This window comes from Grammomys surdaster, unplaced genomic scaffold (genome assembly GCF_004785775.1).
Source record: "Grammomys surdaster isolate TR1022 unplaced genomic scaffold, NIH_TR_1.0 125354, whole genome shotgun sequence".
NCBI classification, from domain to species: domain Eukaryota; kingdom Metazoa; phylum Chordata; class Mammalia; order Rodentia; family Muridae; genus Grammomys; species Grammomys surdaster.
In genome coordinates this window covers 997,857-1,016,605 of record NW_021620226.1, presented here as the reverse complement: position 1 = coordinate 1,016,605, position 18,749 = coordinate 997,857, and the positions used below count along the sequence as shown (strand labels likewise).

Genomic DNA, 18,749 nt, shown 5'->3' with positions numbered 1-18,749 from the left:
ACCTGGCTTTGGGTGTGTATCCACCCATGTGTGTGTGTGTGTGTGTTTCCCCTTTTATGTCTCAGAACATTAGTACAAGAAGGGAGGGATGAGTGATGGGTGTGCATACCACGAGCACGTGCACATGTGGAGGATGGAGTACCTGAGCGGAAATCTAAAGAATTCAGGCTGGAGAAGAAACCCATGCAGGATGCCCTTCCCGCCATGATGATACTGGACTAAACCTCTAAACTGGAAGCTAGCCGCTGTTCAATGCTTTCCTCTATATGGTGTCTCTTCACAGCAATAAAACATTGACTAAAAAGTCATCCTTGACTACACGGCAAGTTAAAAGGCTAGCCTGGGCTATAAAGAATCCTGTCTGTTGTTGTTGTTGTTGTTGTTGTTGTTGAGACAGGGTTTCTTTGTGTAGCCCTGGCTTTCCAGAAACTCACTCTGTAGATCAAGCTGGTCTCAAACTCACAGAGATCTGCCTACTTCTGCCTCCCAAGTGCTGAAATCAAAGGTTGTGCCAACACTCAGCAAGAATTATGGCTTTTAAAAAAAAAATTCAAAGAAGTCACAAATAGCCACCATCCTACCACTCTGGGGACAACTTACCCTTGGAGTTGCTTCTGGCACAGTGTTAAGAGTTGTAAGAAAAATCACTTGGGCAGATACAATTTTTAAGCCATTGGTGGCTTAAATACAGTCTGAAACCTGGAAATACAGTCGCCTTTGGATTCAAGTTTCAAATCACCCTGGTAAGAAAACACTTGTGTGTTCCATTGGGAACGGCAGTAGGCGTGTCCTTCCCAAACCCTGTACCCTAAAGACTCCTCTGATTTCAAAGCTGAACTTTAATAAGGGGCTACAGGCATGTAACGGATACTATTTAAACCATTTCTTGTCCCTTTAAAAAGACATTATAAACTTCATTTCAGCTTTTACTTAAGAGTCTAGAGAAGCCAGGCATGCCTTTAGTCCCAGCACTCAAAGAGGCAGACATAGGCAGAGCTTTGTGAGTTCAAGGCCATTCTGGTTTACAGAATGAGTTCTAGGACAGCCAAAGCTACACAGAGAGACCCTGTCTCGAAAAACAAAAAAATAAAAATGAGTCCAGAGGAATTTGCCCCTGACCTTGGTGCTGTGGACCAGGTTCCTGTCCTTAGAGCTTATCTCTGTGAGACAGGTAGTTGATGTTTAGTGCCTCCATGACAGGTAGTTGATGTTTAGTGCCTCCATGACTCCCCTTCCTTTGTAGTCTCATTGGTCCTCGCTGGTTCTCTACTTTCCCAGTGACCACAGATGTTCTTCCTGGACTGACACTGCAAAGCTAACACAAGTACTGTTCTGTATAAACAATGTCACTCCCCAGAGCCCCAAAGGAGCAGCATCTACATCTTCCATACCCAGAGGCAGAACAAAATGTAGGCTAAGAGGAGAGAGCCAGTGGGATGTGCCCACAGAGTCCTAGCTCCTGCCCATCTTTAGTGAAGCCAGTGAGGCTTGTGACATTGAGGGCAGCAGCCAGCAGGGAGCTTGGGAACCTGGTAGTCACCATTGAAGGGATCAGATGACAAGGAGTCACAGGTGAGGGTCAGAGAGATCTTTTCTGGGCTTCCGGATCTCACTGTACACTGCTTTTGGGTCCTGAGGTTGACGACGGGCATCCTCATTGGCCTGAGAATCCTGCCTCTGGGGGTCGAATGCCACGGATGTATAGTGAACCTCTTCCTGGGGTAATGCCTGTAGAAAGAGACCACAGATTCAGGCCAAGAGGAGAAGGGTACATATCCCGAACCTCAACTGTCCAGAAGTGGACTCATTGGCCCACCTGGTCAAGCCACAGTGGGAAGTCCTGATGCTGGGTATATCATGGCCAGCAGAAGTAGCCACAATGGTAGAATGCTTCTAATGTCACCAGCTGACTTGTCCCAAGGGAGAAAGGAAGTTAGCTTCCAGCCAACTGATTTGCAATCATTAGCTACCAGGTGATGCCAGGTTGTTGCTGGTCCCATAGCTGGGAAGGCATGAGAACATGTCACATGACGGAGGAAGGGGCAAGGCTGGGCACCATCTAACTATAGACAAACAGCTGCTTAAAATGAGGACACTGGGTTCCCTGCCCATAACTTATCCTCAAAAGACACTAGTGTAGGGATGGAGAGACTGTCCAGAGGTTAAGACCACTGGGTACTTTTCTAGAGAATGAGGGTTCAATTCCCAACACCCACATGGCAGCCTACAACTGTCTGTAACTCACTTCCAGGCCAGGGCATCTGATGCCCTCACACAGACATATACACAGACAAAACATCAATGCACATGAAATAAAAATAAATGAGTCTTTTTTTAAAGACACTGGCACAAGTGAAGGGAGGTCATAGCTTTGGGTCATCCTGAATGGATGTGGGACAGAACCTCTCCTTATCCCCCCATGGAGCAGGATCAGCAGCCTGGGTTGACTGGGTCAGAGTGAACTCATTTAGATGAGTCACTTTTTCAGAGCAGTATATGTTACCCATCTCCTGTCACTAAACCATGGCATCCCTCAGGGTTCAGAGGGCTCTGAGCTTGGAGGAGAGGGAAAGAAGTCTCCCCAGAAAGCCTTTGATGTTTGTATCTCTCTCAGCTTCTGTTTGACCCTTCCTGTAAAATGGTGGGTCCTAGACACACCTCTAAAGCAGAATTGATTCCAAAATGATGGGGGCGGGGGGCACCAACGGAAGGTGAAGTTACTGGTTTTGATGTATTAACTGTCAAGACCATAGATGTTGGCCACTCCTATAATCCCACTTCCTATTCCTAGCTACAGTGACACATGGCTCTTCTAAGGGCCTTGGCTCTCGCTGAGTCTCCACCTGCCCCATCTTCTGTATCGCTGCCTGAGCCAGCAGCCCATTCCCCTTCTGCCCATCCCCATCCTATGTGATACCCGTACATGGCCCGGGATCCTCACACCAAGGGAGCCAGGCTTTCCAACTTACCAGTGTGCTATATTCCACCTCTACTTGACTTGGTAGCACCGGCTCTTCCCTCAGTGACCACGTGCGTAGCTGCAAATTCACATACTGGGTCTCACTCTGCTCAGCAGCCTGTAGAAGGTCAAGAAGTGTCATCATGGAGTCCCTCCCTCCCAACCCTCCTTTTCCCTCCCACTGCCCTCCTTCTCTGAACACATCTCCCCCACCCCCACCCCCGCCACTACACTCTGGGTGTCACAAAGGCATTCCCGAGGACCCTCCCTTCTTCCAAGCCCACTGTCCTGTCAAGAGGGGAACACACTGAGATTTGGTGACTAGATCTCCAGGTGCTAGTCTTCCTGTTCTGGAACAATTCCATCTCCCTGTAACAGACCAGTCACTTCTACCAGCCCAGTGGCTCCCCCACAGCCTCCTCTTACCTTCTCCCCACTCAGTCACCCTGGCTCTGTCCCTTACCTGTCTGATGTTCTGGGACAGGTCTGGATGTTTATCAGCTAGAGGAAGAGAAGGAGGAGGTGAAGCTGTGGACCAAGAAGGGGTGTGCTACTCTATCTGAGAAAGACTTTCCCTGGAGACTTCAGCCATAGGTCTGGGGTTTCTAGAACATTCAACAATAGTGGAAATGCTATATATATAATATGTCTAAATGCAAAATGACAGGTTTAAATGGAATGAAGTTTTTTATTTTGTTTTGAGACAAGGTCTTGCTATGTTGCCCAGCCTGCTCTTAAAATCTCCCCTAATCCTCCTGCCTCAGCCCCCCAAGTGCTGAGAGTAGAAGGATGAGCCACTTTGCCTGGTCATGAAGAACACTGGCTGCCCTTCCAGGGGACCCAAGATTGGTTCCTGGCACCCACACTGATCATCTGACAACTGCCTGTAACTTCAACTCCAAGGGATCTAATGCTCACTCCTGACCTCCAAGGGCTCTACACACACACACACACACACACATACACACACACTCACACACACACTCTCATACACACACACTCACTCACACTCACACACACATACACACTCACACACTCACACACTCACACACACGTATAACACATTTGCTCATAATTAAAACATGGAAAAATACTTTAAAGAATTCACATAGGCATAATAAAAGACCTGCAGGAACTCACACATCTCCAGCACAGTGGTTTATTTTCTGAGTGGTGGGATTTCTTTTTTGTTTTTTGTTTTTGTTTTCAAGACAGGGTTTTTCTATGTAACAGTCCTGGCTGTCCTAGAACTCACTATGTAGACCAGGCTGGCCTTGAACTCACAGAGATTCACCTTCCTCTATCTCCCAAGTACTGGAATTAAAGGTGTGCCACCTCTGCCTGGCTCTTGGTGGTGGGATTTTGACTTACCATGTACCTCAGGTAATTTCTTTCCTGTTGCTTTTAATTATGTTTCAAGTTCCCCACAGAAATCCTCTCCTCGTCCCTCCTTTTCTGCTGTTTTGGTTTGGTCTGCTTGTTTTATTAAGACAGGGTTTCTCTGTGTAGCCCTGGCTGTGCTAAAACTCACTCTGTAGACCAGGTTGGCTTCAAACTCATAGAGATCCCCCTGGTTCTGTCTCTCAAATGCTGAAATTAAAGGCGTGCTCCTCTACCTCCTGGTTTGTTTTGTTCTATGAGACAGAGTCTTCCCTATGTAGTGCTGTGTGCCCATGAACTCCCTGCAATCCTATCACCTCTGCTTCTCATGCACTGGGATTAGATGAACCAACCCCTCTCATACCGTTCTTAAGAAGGAAGTGTGGGGCCACAGTGTTTCTAGGTGAAAGGGCACCCAAAAAGTATACTGGGACTCGCAGAACTGGGGTTGTCCACATTGGGGAAGTCCCATGTGATATGTGGGAGCAGAAGCTCAGGAGGGTGGAGAGTGGGGGAAGAGGGGGAGGGTTTCCCTCATGTGACCAAAAGTCACAAGAAATGAGAAGGAACAAGGCAGGCTGGACACACTGGAGGCCTAACAGCCCTGCAGAGTCTCTTGAGAGTGTGGGAAGCCAAGCAAGGTTTTAACCAAAGAAGATATAGCTCTGAAGAGGCCACTCAGGCCCCAGGAGAAAGGCCTCTAGGGAGCTATCTGCAAAGACCTCTGCTCCTTCCTCCCCCACCACACACACACACACACACACACACACACACACACTCTCCCTCCACCCTGAGGGTGTGTGCTTAATTCAGTGCCTGCTCTAAAACCTGGGGACAAAGCAGGAAGGTGGAAGACTGTGGCCAGAATCTGCCTACCCTGGAGCAAGGACAGGAAGACACAGGGGACTAGCTCACCTTTGCCCAGCCGCTTCTGGAACATCCTCCAGGCCAGCAGAGAGGTCCCCACCAACAGCAACAGCAGGAGAGCTAACACGGACAGCAGCACTGGGAGCCTATACAGGGAGAGAGTAATTATTCAGGGCTGGAAATCGAACTCACGACCTTACAGATACTAGGCAAGAGCTCTATACAGCCCCTGAGTATATCACCAGGCCCTGACTTTCAAAACAAATGCATAAAGTTAATTTTTTTTTTAAGGAATCTGTAAGATGACTTTGTAGATAAGAGTTTGCCATGCAAGCCTGAGGCCATAGGTTCAAACCCCAGAAGCCACAGAGGAAGGAGAGAACTGACTCCTGAAAGTTATGCTCATAGGAACACTCCCTCACATACAACAATAACCTTTAAAACTTCATAAAGCTGGCAGTGCTGATCCACAACTTTAACCCCAGTCCTCAGGAAGCAGGAGTAGGTCTTTGTGAGTTCAAGGCCAGCCTGGTCTATACAGTGAGCTCCAGGCTAGCCAAGGCTATGTAGTCAGACCTTGTATCAAAAAAATAAATAAATAAAAATTTATAGAGGCTGGAGAGATGGCTCAGCAGTTAAGAGCACTGACTGCTCTTCCAGAGGTCCTGAGTTCAATTCCTGGCAACCACATGATGGCTCACAACCAGATTGAATATTGGATACTCGTCTTTTGGTGTGTCTGAAGACAGTGACAGTATATTCATATACATAAAATAAATAAATAAATCTTTTTAAAAAAATTTATAAAGGTCAACAACATAATGGCTTATATATCTAAATCTCCCTCTCTCTCTGTCTCTCTCTCTGTCTCTCTCTCTCTCTTTCTCTCTCTCTCTCTCTCACACACACACACAGATACATGCACATACATAGATACATACATGAAGACAGATACACACACATACATAGATACACACAGATTTACACACAGAGAGATTTACACACACAGATACACACACACACACACACTGCACACAAGCTTTCAGCCCCGACAAAGCGGGCCCCACCTGCCGTGAATGTCTGCAAGTGAACCTCTGAAAGCAGCATGCTTGGGTCCTGCATCTTGCCTTGTCTGGCAGCCACATCGTGGCTCTAGGTTGGCAGAAAACTTGTAGGAGCATTTCTAGGTGTTGGGTAGTGAGGAGAGGACAGGCCCTGATCCCTGGATCCTAGGAGAGAGGCCATGTGTGACCCAGGATAGCTTTGAATGTGGAAAACACATCTGTAGACCACGACATCATGTCACAATCTCCAAAGGTTGGACATCCCTCCCTAGTGCTGGGGAATTTGCTAATAGGAACTCCTTTGTTGTTTGTGAATGACATCGGAATGGTACTTTATAGGAGCATCCAGGCCTCAGTCTACGGATCTCATGCATTTGGTCCTGCGTAGTTTTTTTTGTTTTGTTTTGTTTTGGTTTTGGTTTTCCGAGACAGGGTTTCTCTGTATAGCCCTGGCTGTCCTGGAACTCACTCTGTAGACCAGGCTGGCCTCGAACTCAGAAATCCGCCTGCCTCTGCCTCCCAAGTGCTGGGACTAAAGGCGTGCGCCACCACTGCCCGGCTAAGGTCCTGCGTAGTTATAAATACAGCCCAACACCAAATTGTAAATTTACTTAAAATACGGTGAAGTGTCGGGAGTGGTCGTTTTTGCTTTGTGTTTTGTTTAATTGTTTTGTTTTTTTCTGATATTTTTGTACCTTGATGGCATGGCTCTTGAGTGTGAACTATATAGATAACAATGTTCTGTCACAATGTCAAAAGCCTGTACACAGCTAAGAGGTGAGATGACAGAATGAGGCTGCTCACCAGGAACCAACGTGGGGTCAGAGATTCGACAGGAGCCTAACCTGCCCAGCCTCCAGAGAGGGGAGGGGCTGAAGGTCAGCTCTTCCACATGCTGGAGATATAGCCTGTGATGCCTACTTCATGACAGCCCAGTAAGATCCCTGGAAAGGAGATGGCAGGAGCTCTTGGTGGAGACACACAGAGGCCTCTGGGAGGGTGATGCACCCAGACCCAGGAGATGGAGGGTACCGAGGCTCTGCTTGGGATTCTCCCATTCTGCCTTGCTCTGTCATCAATTGTCTGTCTCCTCATGATCTATATCTTTTATGATAAAACCACTTCTGTGGGCGATGACTTCAGTGAATTCCTGAACTCAAGGAAGCCTCCTGGGAGCCTCAACAATGACAGCTAAAAGCTAGGAGAACAAGTGGCCAGAGCCTTTAACCTACAGGATCCAGACTAACTCCAGTCAGTTCCAGTTTGCAGTGCCTACGGGGTCAGAGTGGAGCATCTGAACCCTGGAAATGGTTGATGACTGCATGAAGTTTTCTTGGGAGAGTCTGCAGACATTTTGCAGACACAGTCTGCGGACTGTGGAGCTGGTGTCTCCCCGGTTTCTGGAATGTGGAGTCATGTAAGGTTGAGCCCAGCCCTGCATCTTCTATGCTAGCTGTATAACAAGGCAGCATCTTGGCTCTGAGCTTTAGTTTATTCATCTGAAAAATAGCGTGGTGTGAAGATTTGGATCAGACTGACCCCCATTGGCTCATATATTTGACTACTTTGTCCCCAGTGGGTAGAACTGCATGGAGAGGATTAGGAGGTGTGGCCATGATGGAGGGGTGTGTCACTGGGGAGCAAGGGCTTTGTAGTTTCAGAAGCCCACAACATTCCGAGCTAGTTCTCTCTGTCTTGTGGCTGTGTCTCAAGACATAAGCTCTCCACTACTGCTCCAGAGCCATGCTGGCCTACCTGCTGCCATGTCCCCACCATGATGGTCATGGACTCTAAACCAAATAAACGCTTTCAATTATAAGTTGCCTTGGTCATGGTGGTTTTTTTTTATCACAGCCATAGAAAAATGGTGTGTGGTAACATGAAGATCTTTACAAAGTATGAAAAAGTGTTCTGTGAAGCACTGCGCCATGCCTGACAGGATGTCACCAATCCTTTTCATTCTGCTCTCCTCTCCTGACTCCCTGGGTCCTCCTCAGCCTGAACTCTCCATACCTTCATCATAGGCCGGCCCAGCATGGTCAGTGACTTATGACCTCCTCCTTATCTGGACCACAACCCAGGGTACAAGAGGTTCTAGCCAGCGGGGTATGACATGCGCACACGGCCACAATACCTACTTAAGCCCCTCTCAGGAGAAGGTCTAACTTCAAGTCAGGAACCAAGGTGTCTCGCCACAAGCCCTCACACTTCTGGTAGCCCTTCACTTAAGGGGACAACAAGGCTGAGGTGGACACCTCCAGGTCAGGAACCAGGTTGCCTTACCCCAAGCCCTGGGGCTCACGATGCTCATGGTGGCCCTCTGTGGTGAGTCCTTGGGTGGGACCCTTGGTAGGCAGGCTGGTGGACACGACAGGTGTCTCTAGTGTTGGTCCTGGAGATGAAACTACAGATCAGAACTAGTTAGTCTCCTCAGATTCTGCCAGTGTCTAGGGGCTTCTTCCTTCCTCTCTTCCTCCCTTCCTCTCTTCTTCCCTCCCTTCCTTCCTCCTTTTCTTCCTTCCCTTCCTTTCTTCTTCCTTCCTTTGCTCCCTCTCTTTCTCTCTCCCTTTCTCCCTCCCTCCCCCTTTCTTCCTCCTTCTCTTCCTTCCTTTTCTTTCTTTTACTTTTTGAGACAGTGTCTTGACATGGAGTTTATAGCCCTGACTATCCTGAACTTGTGATCCTCCTGCCTCCACCTCCTGAGTGCTAAGATCTCAGGCATACACCACCCTGATCAGCTGTCAATAGGTTGTTTTTGAGCTGTTTTAGTACAAAGGAAAGATCGAGTAGGGGAATCCTCCTAAATCAGTTGATCATTTGGTCACATGACGCAGCTGCCACCACAATCCACCTGAGGCAAAACCACACACCAGGTCTGCTCCCCCTCAGCCTCAGCCACATGCTGCCAGAGACAGCTAACTGTAAAGCTGGCTGTTTCACTAGTGAAAACTCCCTCTGAACACAGCACTGTCACCATCTGTCCCCTGCTGACCACTGTTCAGCCCCCAACACACCCATGAACTCTAGTTTTCATGGTTCACCCCGACAAGATACAGAATTGTCCTGACTACACTCTGCCCTTTCCACCTCCTATCTCCTGACAGACCAGCACCTTCCTCCTCACAAGAAACAGTTATTCCAGGATGCCTCCCTGGCTGTGGCTCTGTCTCTGACTGCCCCTCACCACACATAACATACTCTCAGGCTCTGAGCTGATTCCTGCTCCAGAAATTCCTGCCACTTTCAGCTGTCCTGGTGCTACAGTGCTTATTATGGGGACTTACTTGGGTCATCACTTGGGACCACAGACAACTTAATCTCGAAGTACTTATCGATCCCCAAGGAGTCATCAATGTTGAAGGAGTCATCCAAAAATGGTATATCCACCCTACACATGTAGGTGCCTGCATCCCCCAGGGTGAGGCTCTCCAAGGTCACTGTGAAGGTGAGGTTGTCTGGATTGTCCCTGATGGACACTTGGCCATTCCTGGCTTCTTCTGAGCCTCTGGTCTTGACAATATCTTTACATCGTAGCAAAAATAATACTTTGCACCAGTATTTGATGTTAGTCTTGAATTTCTCCTCATACTGACAGGACACGCTCAGTGATTCCCCCACAGTTCCTGTCACAGAGCTGGGGCCATGCAGAGGGACACAGCCTGGAAAACACAAAACCTCCATTCTGCACCTCACAGCTGGATGAGGAGTAAGGCCTCCAAAAGCTCCACCCTCCATCCATCCCATCACCTCCCATCAGCCAATCACCATTGAGCACCTGTCCCTTCTGCCCTGCTCTGTCCTTCACCCCAATCCTCTCAGTCCTTCTCACCCACTAGGACCTCATGTTTTCAAACTCAGCTCTGGGCATCTCAGGAGCCTGGGGAATAGCCACACCCCCATGTGCCACCCTCACCCCCACAAGAATATGATCAGAGCAGAAGAGGTGGCCAGCTGTATACCCAGATCCCTCAATGCCCTTATGACCCTGTGACCTCCTGGAGTTAGGGGGAAGGGCAGGAAAATGGGAGAGTTTGCTTTCTAAACCTAGGTTTATCTCACTGATTTTGAGGTTCTGTTTTTTTAAGGTTTATTATTTTTGTGTGCTTGTGTGTACGTGTGTGAGTTTATATGCACCACACACATGCAGGAGCCCATGGAAGCCAGAAGGGGGTGTGAGAAGCCCTGAAATCAGAGTTACAGGTGGTTGTGTGTGGGCATAATGTTTTTGTACACCGTGTAAGGTTTACCCTTGTGTTATTCAAACGCTGACTTCTCTGCCCTCATAGCTTGTTTCAATCCAGACATGGCATTGCTATGTTTATTCTTAGAAGCTCCTGTCTCAAGTTTGCATAAACAGTGTTCCTCATTCGTTCTCTGCCCTGCCAATAAAAGCCAACGAGCCAATACAGAGCTTTGGAGAGAATGGGTGGGACTTCCCATTCTAGGAGGAAGTGAAAGGGAGCCATGAGGGAGGTAGAGAAAACATCAGGAGAGGACAGAAGTTCAAATAAATGGGAATACTGTCTGGGAGGAGGCGTGACTAGCTTGGAGGTTTAGAATGGAGTAATGCTTGCTCAGTTTCTGGCTCAAAGCAGTTTTAATAGATCTCGGTCTCTCTCTGTGGTTATTGGGGAACTAGCCGCGGTTAGAAATAACTGCTACTGTACTAATTTATGAATCAATATTAATATAATGATAATTCTAAAGTTCTGAACCACTGTGTGGGTTTTGAAAACCAAACCCAGAGCAGTAAGTAAACTTAACACTGGGCCATCTCTCCCTGATTTTATTTTTAATTATGTGTATGTGTGTCTGTGTGCACGTATGTGCACAGGAGCACAGTGCCTACAGAGACCAGAAGGAGCATTGAGTCCCACTCTTCTCTGCATCCCCAGCTCTGGGGACACACATGTATAGCAAACTCAATTCTCAATGGATGCTTGGAATCCTAACTCAGGTGCCCACTTACTTTCTCCACTAAGCCATTTCCTGAGTCCTGACATGCTTAGTAAGTAAACACCAGTTCCCAGCCCTCCTGTGCCTTTCCTGGCTTGCAAGGATGCTCCTCCACCCCCAAGTAGATGGCTGGCTTTCTACCTTTCCACCTCTTCCCTTAGCAGGGCACTTTCAAATCCCCTTAAATCCCAACGGGGGAAAAAAGAAGAAAAATAAAGGGAAAAATAGACAAGATAATTTTTTCAAGACTCTCTAAATAAGTGTGTAAATCCAGATGAAACCACTGGCTGGTGCTCGCTCTCTCTCTCTCTCTCTCTCTCTTTCCTTCTTCCTTTATTTATTTTGAGACAAGTTTTTTTCTATGTAGCCCTGGCTGGCCTGAAACTTATTCTATAGAACAGGCTGGCCTTAAACTTACAGAGATCTGCCTGTCTCTGCCTCCAGAGTACTGGATTAGAGATTTTCTTCTTTGTGGGTGTGGCTATTGACAGGTTGTCCCTTCCCCAGTGGATGACCCCACACCCACGTGCATAGAGCCAGTGCTAACCATTCCATGGCTATTTTTAAAAAGTACAAATAAGGCCAGGTGGTGGTGGCGCACGCCTTTAATCCCAGCATTTAGGGGGCAAAGGCAGGCAGATTTCTGAGTTCTAGGCCAGCCTGGTCTACAGAGTGAGTTCCAGGACAGCCAGGGGCTGCACAGAGAAACCCTGTCTCGAAAAACCAAAAAAGAAAAAAAGAAAGAAAGAAAGAAAGAAAGAAAGGAAGAAAAAAAGAAAAGTACAAATAATACAAAGTTGGAGTGGGGTGTATTGAATTGACTTGGGGGAAGTTATGGTTAAACCACATTATTTACATATAATGAAATTTTCAAAGAATAAAAAAACAAAAAAAGAAGTCTGTGGGGTGTGGTGGTGTACACCTTTAATCCCAGTATTCTGGAGGCCGAGAAAGGCAGTCTCTTTGAGTTCATGGCCACCCTAGTCCACATAGTGAGATTCAAGGATAATCAGTGATACCCTATCCCAAAAAGAAAATGAAAAAAAAAATCTAAAAAAAAAAAAAAAAAGACTAGCAGATCTTTTAATCCCAGCACTTGGGAGACAGAGACAGGTGGGTCTCTAGATCTAGGTCAACCTGATCTACAGAGCAAGTTCCCGGACACCCGGGGCTACACAGAGAAATCCTGTCTTGAAAAAACAAAAAGAGGGGGGAAAACATAAAGAAAAGAAAGAAGGAAAGAAAGAGAGAAAGAAAGAAAGAAAGAAAGAAAGAAAGAAAGAAAGAAAGAAAGAAAGAAAGAAAAATGGAAGGAAGAAAAGAAGGAAGAAAGAGAAAGAAAGAAAGATTAAATTTCTTCACACACATCACCATCAGCACGTGCCTCTCAGGGCCTCTCAACACGACCACTGTCCACTCTCATTGGTATCATCTGCCCTGCCCTCCTGTTTTCTACTCTAAACCATCCAAAATTCCTCTGGACAAGCCTCCTGGGCAGCCCCCAGCCCCCACCATGTGTGACTTGTCCCTTGTTCTGACAGCTGTCTGCAGAGCAAGACCCCGTCCCTTCCCCACTTTGGTAATCCACCTTACAGGAAGGATGTAGCTGCCACATTCCGTGTTGTGCACAGAGGAATCCCGGTTCCAGTGCCTCTCACATCATCTCCCCAAGCCTCCCCCCACCCAACCCCTGCCCTCCCGGGCAGACGCCTCCTCACCTGGAAGCCAGAAAAGCAGCAGCAGCGTGGGCAGCCATAGAGCTGAGGGCAGTTGGGTCATTTCTCCCACACATAGGTCACCGGCAGACAGGCCACGGCTGGACGTTCCACAGCTCAGCCCCGCTGGGGGGACAGCCAGTCTCTGAGACACCCACTTCTGCTTTTCTTTGTGTCTAGCTGTTTTGTTTCCAACCTTTCTTAGTTCTGTTCCTGGAGCCACCGAGAAACTGAAAGAATCTGAAGGAGCCGAGGCGAGCTGAGGAACCCCGGGTGAGGCATGGATCTCATGACTGCCAGGCTGCCATGACAGACCCCTGCTTGAGTCTGGCTCAGGACGCAGGGCCAGGCTTCATTCTGATTGGCGCCCAGTCACTCTTCATTTCCTTGTGGGTAGGATGACAGCCTTGTGGAGAGGAAGCTTTCAGGCCTGCTGGCCCTGCCTGGGTGGTACCCACTGTGAAGCCTTCCTAGGAGCTCTAGGCCGGAGCCCCCCAAAAGTTCCTGAAGGGTTCCTGGTGCTGGAATTGTGTCTTCTTTTTGACCAGGAGCTCCCCAGGCTGTGGCCTTCTTTCTTGTGTAGCCCCACTGAACCTGAGCAAGGACCCAGACAAACTGTAGATCTCCCTTTCTCTTGTCCACGGAGACACCAAACATGTACACAAGGGTCCTGTGAACCCTTCCAGTTCATACAGAACGGCACAAAAGCCCAGGAAACTCTGAGCTTAGTGTAAAACAGGCCACCTAGTAGCTAGTTATTATATTAACTAGCTAGTTATTATATAGTAATAGTAGTTATTAAACCCACATGCAGCCCTGGGCCAATGATGAGGTCCCTGGGGTGCCCTCCCTTCCAGATCCTCCTGAGCAGTTCATGCTTGTGACGCGCCGCCTCGCCGAAAAGGAGAACACGCCACACTTCAGGATTCTTCTGACACGCAGTTTACTTGTTACAGCTCTTTTAGATGGTGTTACAGCTCTCTTAGATGGTGTTACAGCTCTCTTAGATGGTAGTGGCGAAGGACCCAGAGCCCCAGAACCCATGGGCTTATATAGAGTCCTGGGAGCACTTACTGCATGCTCATTGGCTCCTTAATGATGCCTAATTAGCATACTCATTTCTCATTGGCTCTTAGAGTGCTCTTGGAGTGAGGCTTAATTAGCATAGTAATTTTTACTCTTTGCGCATGCGCACATTCAGCTTGGCTCCCTCAAGGAGCCGGCGCCATTTTGCAATGGCGAATGCGGCTCCCGACATCTCCCCCTTCTTTATTTTATTGTTACAACAAATTTCCAACTGTTATTTCGCCCATCAAGCCCACCGTTCTACCAGTAAGGCGTCTAAGGCAGTTAAAACAGTTGTGAGACCTTCTACACTTATGTCCCTTGTAATGGGAACCTGAGCCCTGGGAAGTGTGGAGGACTATCACTCAGGGTTCCTGGTTAAATACCCCCTGTTAAATACCCCCTGGAGCGACGTGTACATATCTGGTTGGTTAATTGCCCATAAAATCTTATATGCCCCGGGATGGGCTGTGACTTTCTGTGCTTTCCCCTTACACAAAGGCAATAAATTATAGAACTTGTGAGAGCATCGGATTGTCAGCGCTGTCTCTGCCTTCCACGGCTCTCTACATCAACATCTCCCCCTTTTTGTTTTAAATGAGAATCACAGGCACTGGCCATTTCCCGTGTCTTAGGCTAGTTGACGTTCTTCCATAGCCAGCACCAAAGAATGGTGAGCTCCTTATCTTAGGCTACGAGGGTTGTACCCACACCTGGCATTCTTGTCAGCAAGAATGTGCACCCAAGTTGTGGCCACTTGTAATGCCTGTCATGGGGTAAACTCACAGCTCGTGGTGTACCTCTGGCATATGGCATCAACCTATTCCCGTCGTTGGGACCAATGGCAGCTGGCCTGGAGTCGAAAAGATGGAGTTGCCCTTGGTTCGTCTGGCACAGTACCAATATGACTCAAACTCAAGCCCGATCAAGCAATTTCCATCATGGGGGAATAAGCGATCAAGGACTAATAGTTTGATACAGTCTCCCCTACCTTACCAGGTGCAATGGAAACAAGTCCTCTGGGTGCAAAGGCTAGGGAAATCGAAAGAGATGCAAACACCCATCCCTGTGCAATGGAGTCATCTCCTAGGGGTGCAAGGGCTGTTTGTCTCAAAATTCAGGTACCAGAGCTACACAGACAAGACCAGTCAGGCTAAAACTCCTCATCGACCCAATGTAATGGGCTGAGCCCTTGGGGTGTAGCGGCTGATGGATCTGTTTGCTCGCTATTTCTTTAACATAGATAACCAGATTTCGGGAGATGAACCTTGTTCTAAGGCCACAAGTGCTTGGGTAATCACGGCTTTGTCACGTTTTCGTTGATCTCTGAGCTTGTAAACCAACCAGAGTATGAACACTAATCTGCAACACAGGGTTGTACCAAACAGGCCTACTCCCACCCACTCCTTAAAGAAGGGGAAGGCTGAAGAAATCCAGGAAGAAGGTCTTTCAGTCAGCGACAGGTCCATGCGTGTTGAGTTGATGGCCATCACCGCTACTCGCAACTTCTCAAGGAGTTCACCAAATCCTTCTGACCATTCTCCTGTTAGGTAATGAGACAATTGTCTGGATAAATTAGCTGTTTGAGTAAAGTTTTCATATTGAACACTAGTAATACAGAGTGTTCCCAGTTTTCTTTCACATTTCAATTGTGCCAATTGAAAAAGAATGTCTAATCTTTCTTTTACCAAATCTAGGCGCTGATTAACAATCATCAATCTGCCTTTTAATTCAGCACTCGTAGAGTGCCTCTGTCACTGTAGCGGACAGCTGATTTAAGGCTGCTGCTGTTTGAACTTTAGTTGTCATAGCAATCCCAGCAGCTGTAGCCGCAATGGCACTAACTGATATCGCCGTCATTATGGCTGCAGTTATGCCAAAGTCTCTTTTTTGTCTGAATAATGATAGAATAGAGGGTGTTTCAACAGAAACAGGAACCCATCGTGGCACTCTGGCAACCATGGCACGTTTAGCTTGTCTAACTGCCCAACACTGAGACATCATGTATGAATCATTCTTGTTAACTCCAGTAATTAACTGAATAGGATTTGTCAACTGAGGGATCGGATCTGAACTCTGTTTCACCATAGTTCCATTAATAACTCCTGTAAAGGATGTTCTTCCTGCCTCTCCACTCTGGAGAAAGGCTAGCGGGTTGAGGTCGGTACAACTGCCATTAACTCTACAGAGTAGTCATTTGTGAAAAGGATTTATACTAATGCTCTGTAGAAAAGGACCTTTTCTCATTATCGCGTCAGCTCCAAGATCTCCCAGCATATTGGGTGAAAAGGAAAAAGTTTCATTGGTATCTGCCCATCGTATTACTCTGGATTGACAATCAGACCAAGGCAGAACAACTCTCTCATCTTCTAGACTACAAAAGAGAGAGAGACCTTAGGTTAATGAAGATGTTCTCCATCAATAAGTTTGGGTGATAAAAATGTTCTATCTATCCAAATGGCTGGTTGTAAAAAGGACTGTGAGAACTCTTTGACACAACTATTGTCCTTTTCATTATTATTCTTTTTGGTTGTTAATTTAACCCAGCTTCTCTTTTCATAAAACCACCCCAAGGTTCTCTTCGAGAGAGTTATACAGTTTCTTGTCTCAGTAATCTGGAAACAGAGAGAACCCCATTCAGGCAAGGAACGATTTTCTCCCAGGGGGGCATGCGTTTTATCATAGGGAAGATAAGGCAGCCCCATGGTTTTATTAGTAAACACCATGGCATCATGTCTAACAGGTATGGGTTTAGGAAAAGCAGATAATATAGCCCATCGTTGTTCTCCCCATATACTAGGAACCCAGATCTGGAGGATCCAAATTAGGACTGGAAGCGTCTGCAGATGAATTCTTTGGGGTGTCATCTTCAGTCATCACGAGTCTTCACGTTAGTCGCTCTGGTAGCCAAAATGGATTGTCTTCTTCCTGTGGAAAAACACAAACCGCTCCCCTGGATCCTATAGGATCCGGGCCTTTCCATTGTCTGGTCAAGACGTCCTTCCACTTGCCTGCTCCTGTGGGGGTTGTGGCCATTGTCCGTGCCTATCAGCCGCGTTTCGGCCATGCACATCCAAATTTTAAAAATTAAGAGTAAATAAGACTAAAGATATTCGGGATCTTGGAGATCCAAGGTCCCATTCCCCCTTTTGTTTTTCTAGATACATTTTTATCGTGCAATGAGCACGTTCCACAATTCCTTGCCCTTATCATAGTCAATTCGTTTGAGCTGGGCCTTTTGTAGTAAAGGAGAGTGTAAAAGTCAATGGAAATGCAGCTGTCAAGGAGAAAAGCATCAGTCTAGGAGAGGTCACTCCCCAGCAACAGAGTAGTCCCTTAAGAGAAAATGTTGCCTTACAGCTGGGACTAAGCCTTTCTTTTCAAATAAAAGAAAAATACATCTTTCTGAATTAATGCTAGAGAAATGCCCTTTTCCTGCTGGCTCAGATTTAGCACAAAAGTGGCATGTGATTAAACAGCATACCGCTCCTTTGAGCCCACATTCAACATGTTTTGATACATTTGATCCATCACTGGTGTAATCCACGAAGTCAGTCCTGTAGCCAGAGGTAGGTCCTTCATGATTACATGATGGAATGGTGAATGTAAACTTTTTACTATCTTTGGTACACAAGTGGACGGAGAAAAAACAAACCTTAATAATATCTATTATTATAGGCCAGGAGGCTGGCAAAGATGATAAAAGCGGCAACCCTCACTGTACTGAGCCCATGATCTGCATTTGCTGATTAATAGCACACAGATCATGCAGCAACCTCCTTTTCCCTGATTTAAGGATATCTGCAGATGTAAACTTGTGAATGTAACCATTTTCCTCCCCTCTAGAGAACTACAGGCCGCTGTCAGCCATCTCCAGCTTAGATGTGCCCCACTTCCAACACACACAAGGCTGGCAGGCTTCCTGTCAGCCACACCTAGTCTCTGGCTTTCTCTCACTGTTTTCAGATGTAGTCCTTGTGCACAGGTGCTACTAGCTGGTATCCTAGGCCTGTCCCCAACCCAGTGGAAGTGGGGCTGCAGGCTCAGAGTTAGTAGTGGAAACTGACAGAGCTGATGACAGACATCTTACCAGGTAGGGTCATCAGGAAGCACACAACACTAACAGTCTCTGGATTCTCTCAAGGCGTCCTTCCCTATGGCTTCAGTTCTGTGGCAAGTCTATGCTCCATGCCACAGGCGATGGATGTTTCCTGCTTCTACTCTTAGCTTTAGGACAGAAGTTCTACCAGAGAGACAAGCTTACTACTCTAGTTTACTTCTCTGCACTGTCTTACTAGGACCCCTGCCACTCAGAAGTCGGGGACAGCAAAGTACCACTGTCCCGCTCACTATGAGCCAAGCTAGCATGTTAGTGTCCTTATCTGTTCAGCCAACAACTCTTTGGCAGCACTTAGCTTTTCAGAGGAAAGTACCTTATGATGACATTGGCAGGCTGAAAAGGCGGAGGAGCCTGCAAAGCTTCAAGATAAGCTGGAGAAACTGAGGCCTCCCTTCTCACTTGTAGCCCTTATTATCCATTCTTATTGGAATTTTTTGTGTCACAATCTGTTTGAGATGTAGTAAGGGCGTACAAAATGAATAAAATACACTGAGAGATTTATTGGTCACCCTTACTGACTAGCTAGCTCTCCCTAGACAAAAGTTGTAGTTTGTAATTTTTTGAGCTTGTATTAGATGAAAGTCTAGGATACCCGCAACAGTCTAAAAGCCTTAGCTCTTCTT

General features: G+C 47.1%; 1 protein-coding gene across 2 annotated transcripts; it reads right to left on the bottom strand.

The window, feature by feature from the left end:
* Positions 1-821: 821 nt before the first annotated feature.
* Positions 822-13,660, bottom strand: Cd300a (CD300a molecule). Of its 2 annotated transcripts, none has more exons than XM_028785842.1 (7): positions 12,945-13,660; positions 9,555-9,929; positions 8,554-8,662; positions 5,255-5,352; positions 3,423-3,460; positions 2,970-3,077; positions 822-1,728 (listed from the first exon to the last, which is right to left on the bottom strand). In XM_028785842.1, the coding sequence occupies exons 1-7, from the start codon at positions 13,003-13,005 to the stop codon at positions 1,567-1,569; spliced, it is 951 nt and encodes a 316-aa protein (XP_028641675.1). In that variant the 5' UTR covers positions 13,006-13,660; the 3' UTR covers positions 822-1,566. The 2 variants fall into 2 exon arrangements, with proteins under 2 accessions (XP_028641675.1, XP_028641674.1); XM_028785841.1 differs by having other exon boundaries at positions 8,554-8,674; positions 12,945-13,632.
* Between the last annotated feature and the right edge of the window lie 5,089 nt (positions 13,661-18,749).

Bases quoted from the DNA above. Each gene is read 5' to 3' on its own strand.
- Cd300a (XM_028785841.1), bottom strand. From the start codon at position 13,005: ATGACCCAACTGCCCTCAGCTCTATGGCTGCCCACGCTGCTGCTGCTT. The intron at 5,353-8,553 runs GTAAGGCAACCT...CTCCCTGTATAG, and splicing joins CGTGAGCCCCAGGGCTTGGG to GCTCCCAGTGCTGCTGTCCG. The intron at 3,461-5,254 runs GTGAGCTAGTCC...CTCTTCCTCTAG, and splicing joins CCAGAAGCGGCTGGGCAAAG to CTGATAAACATCCAGACCTG.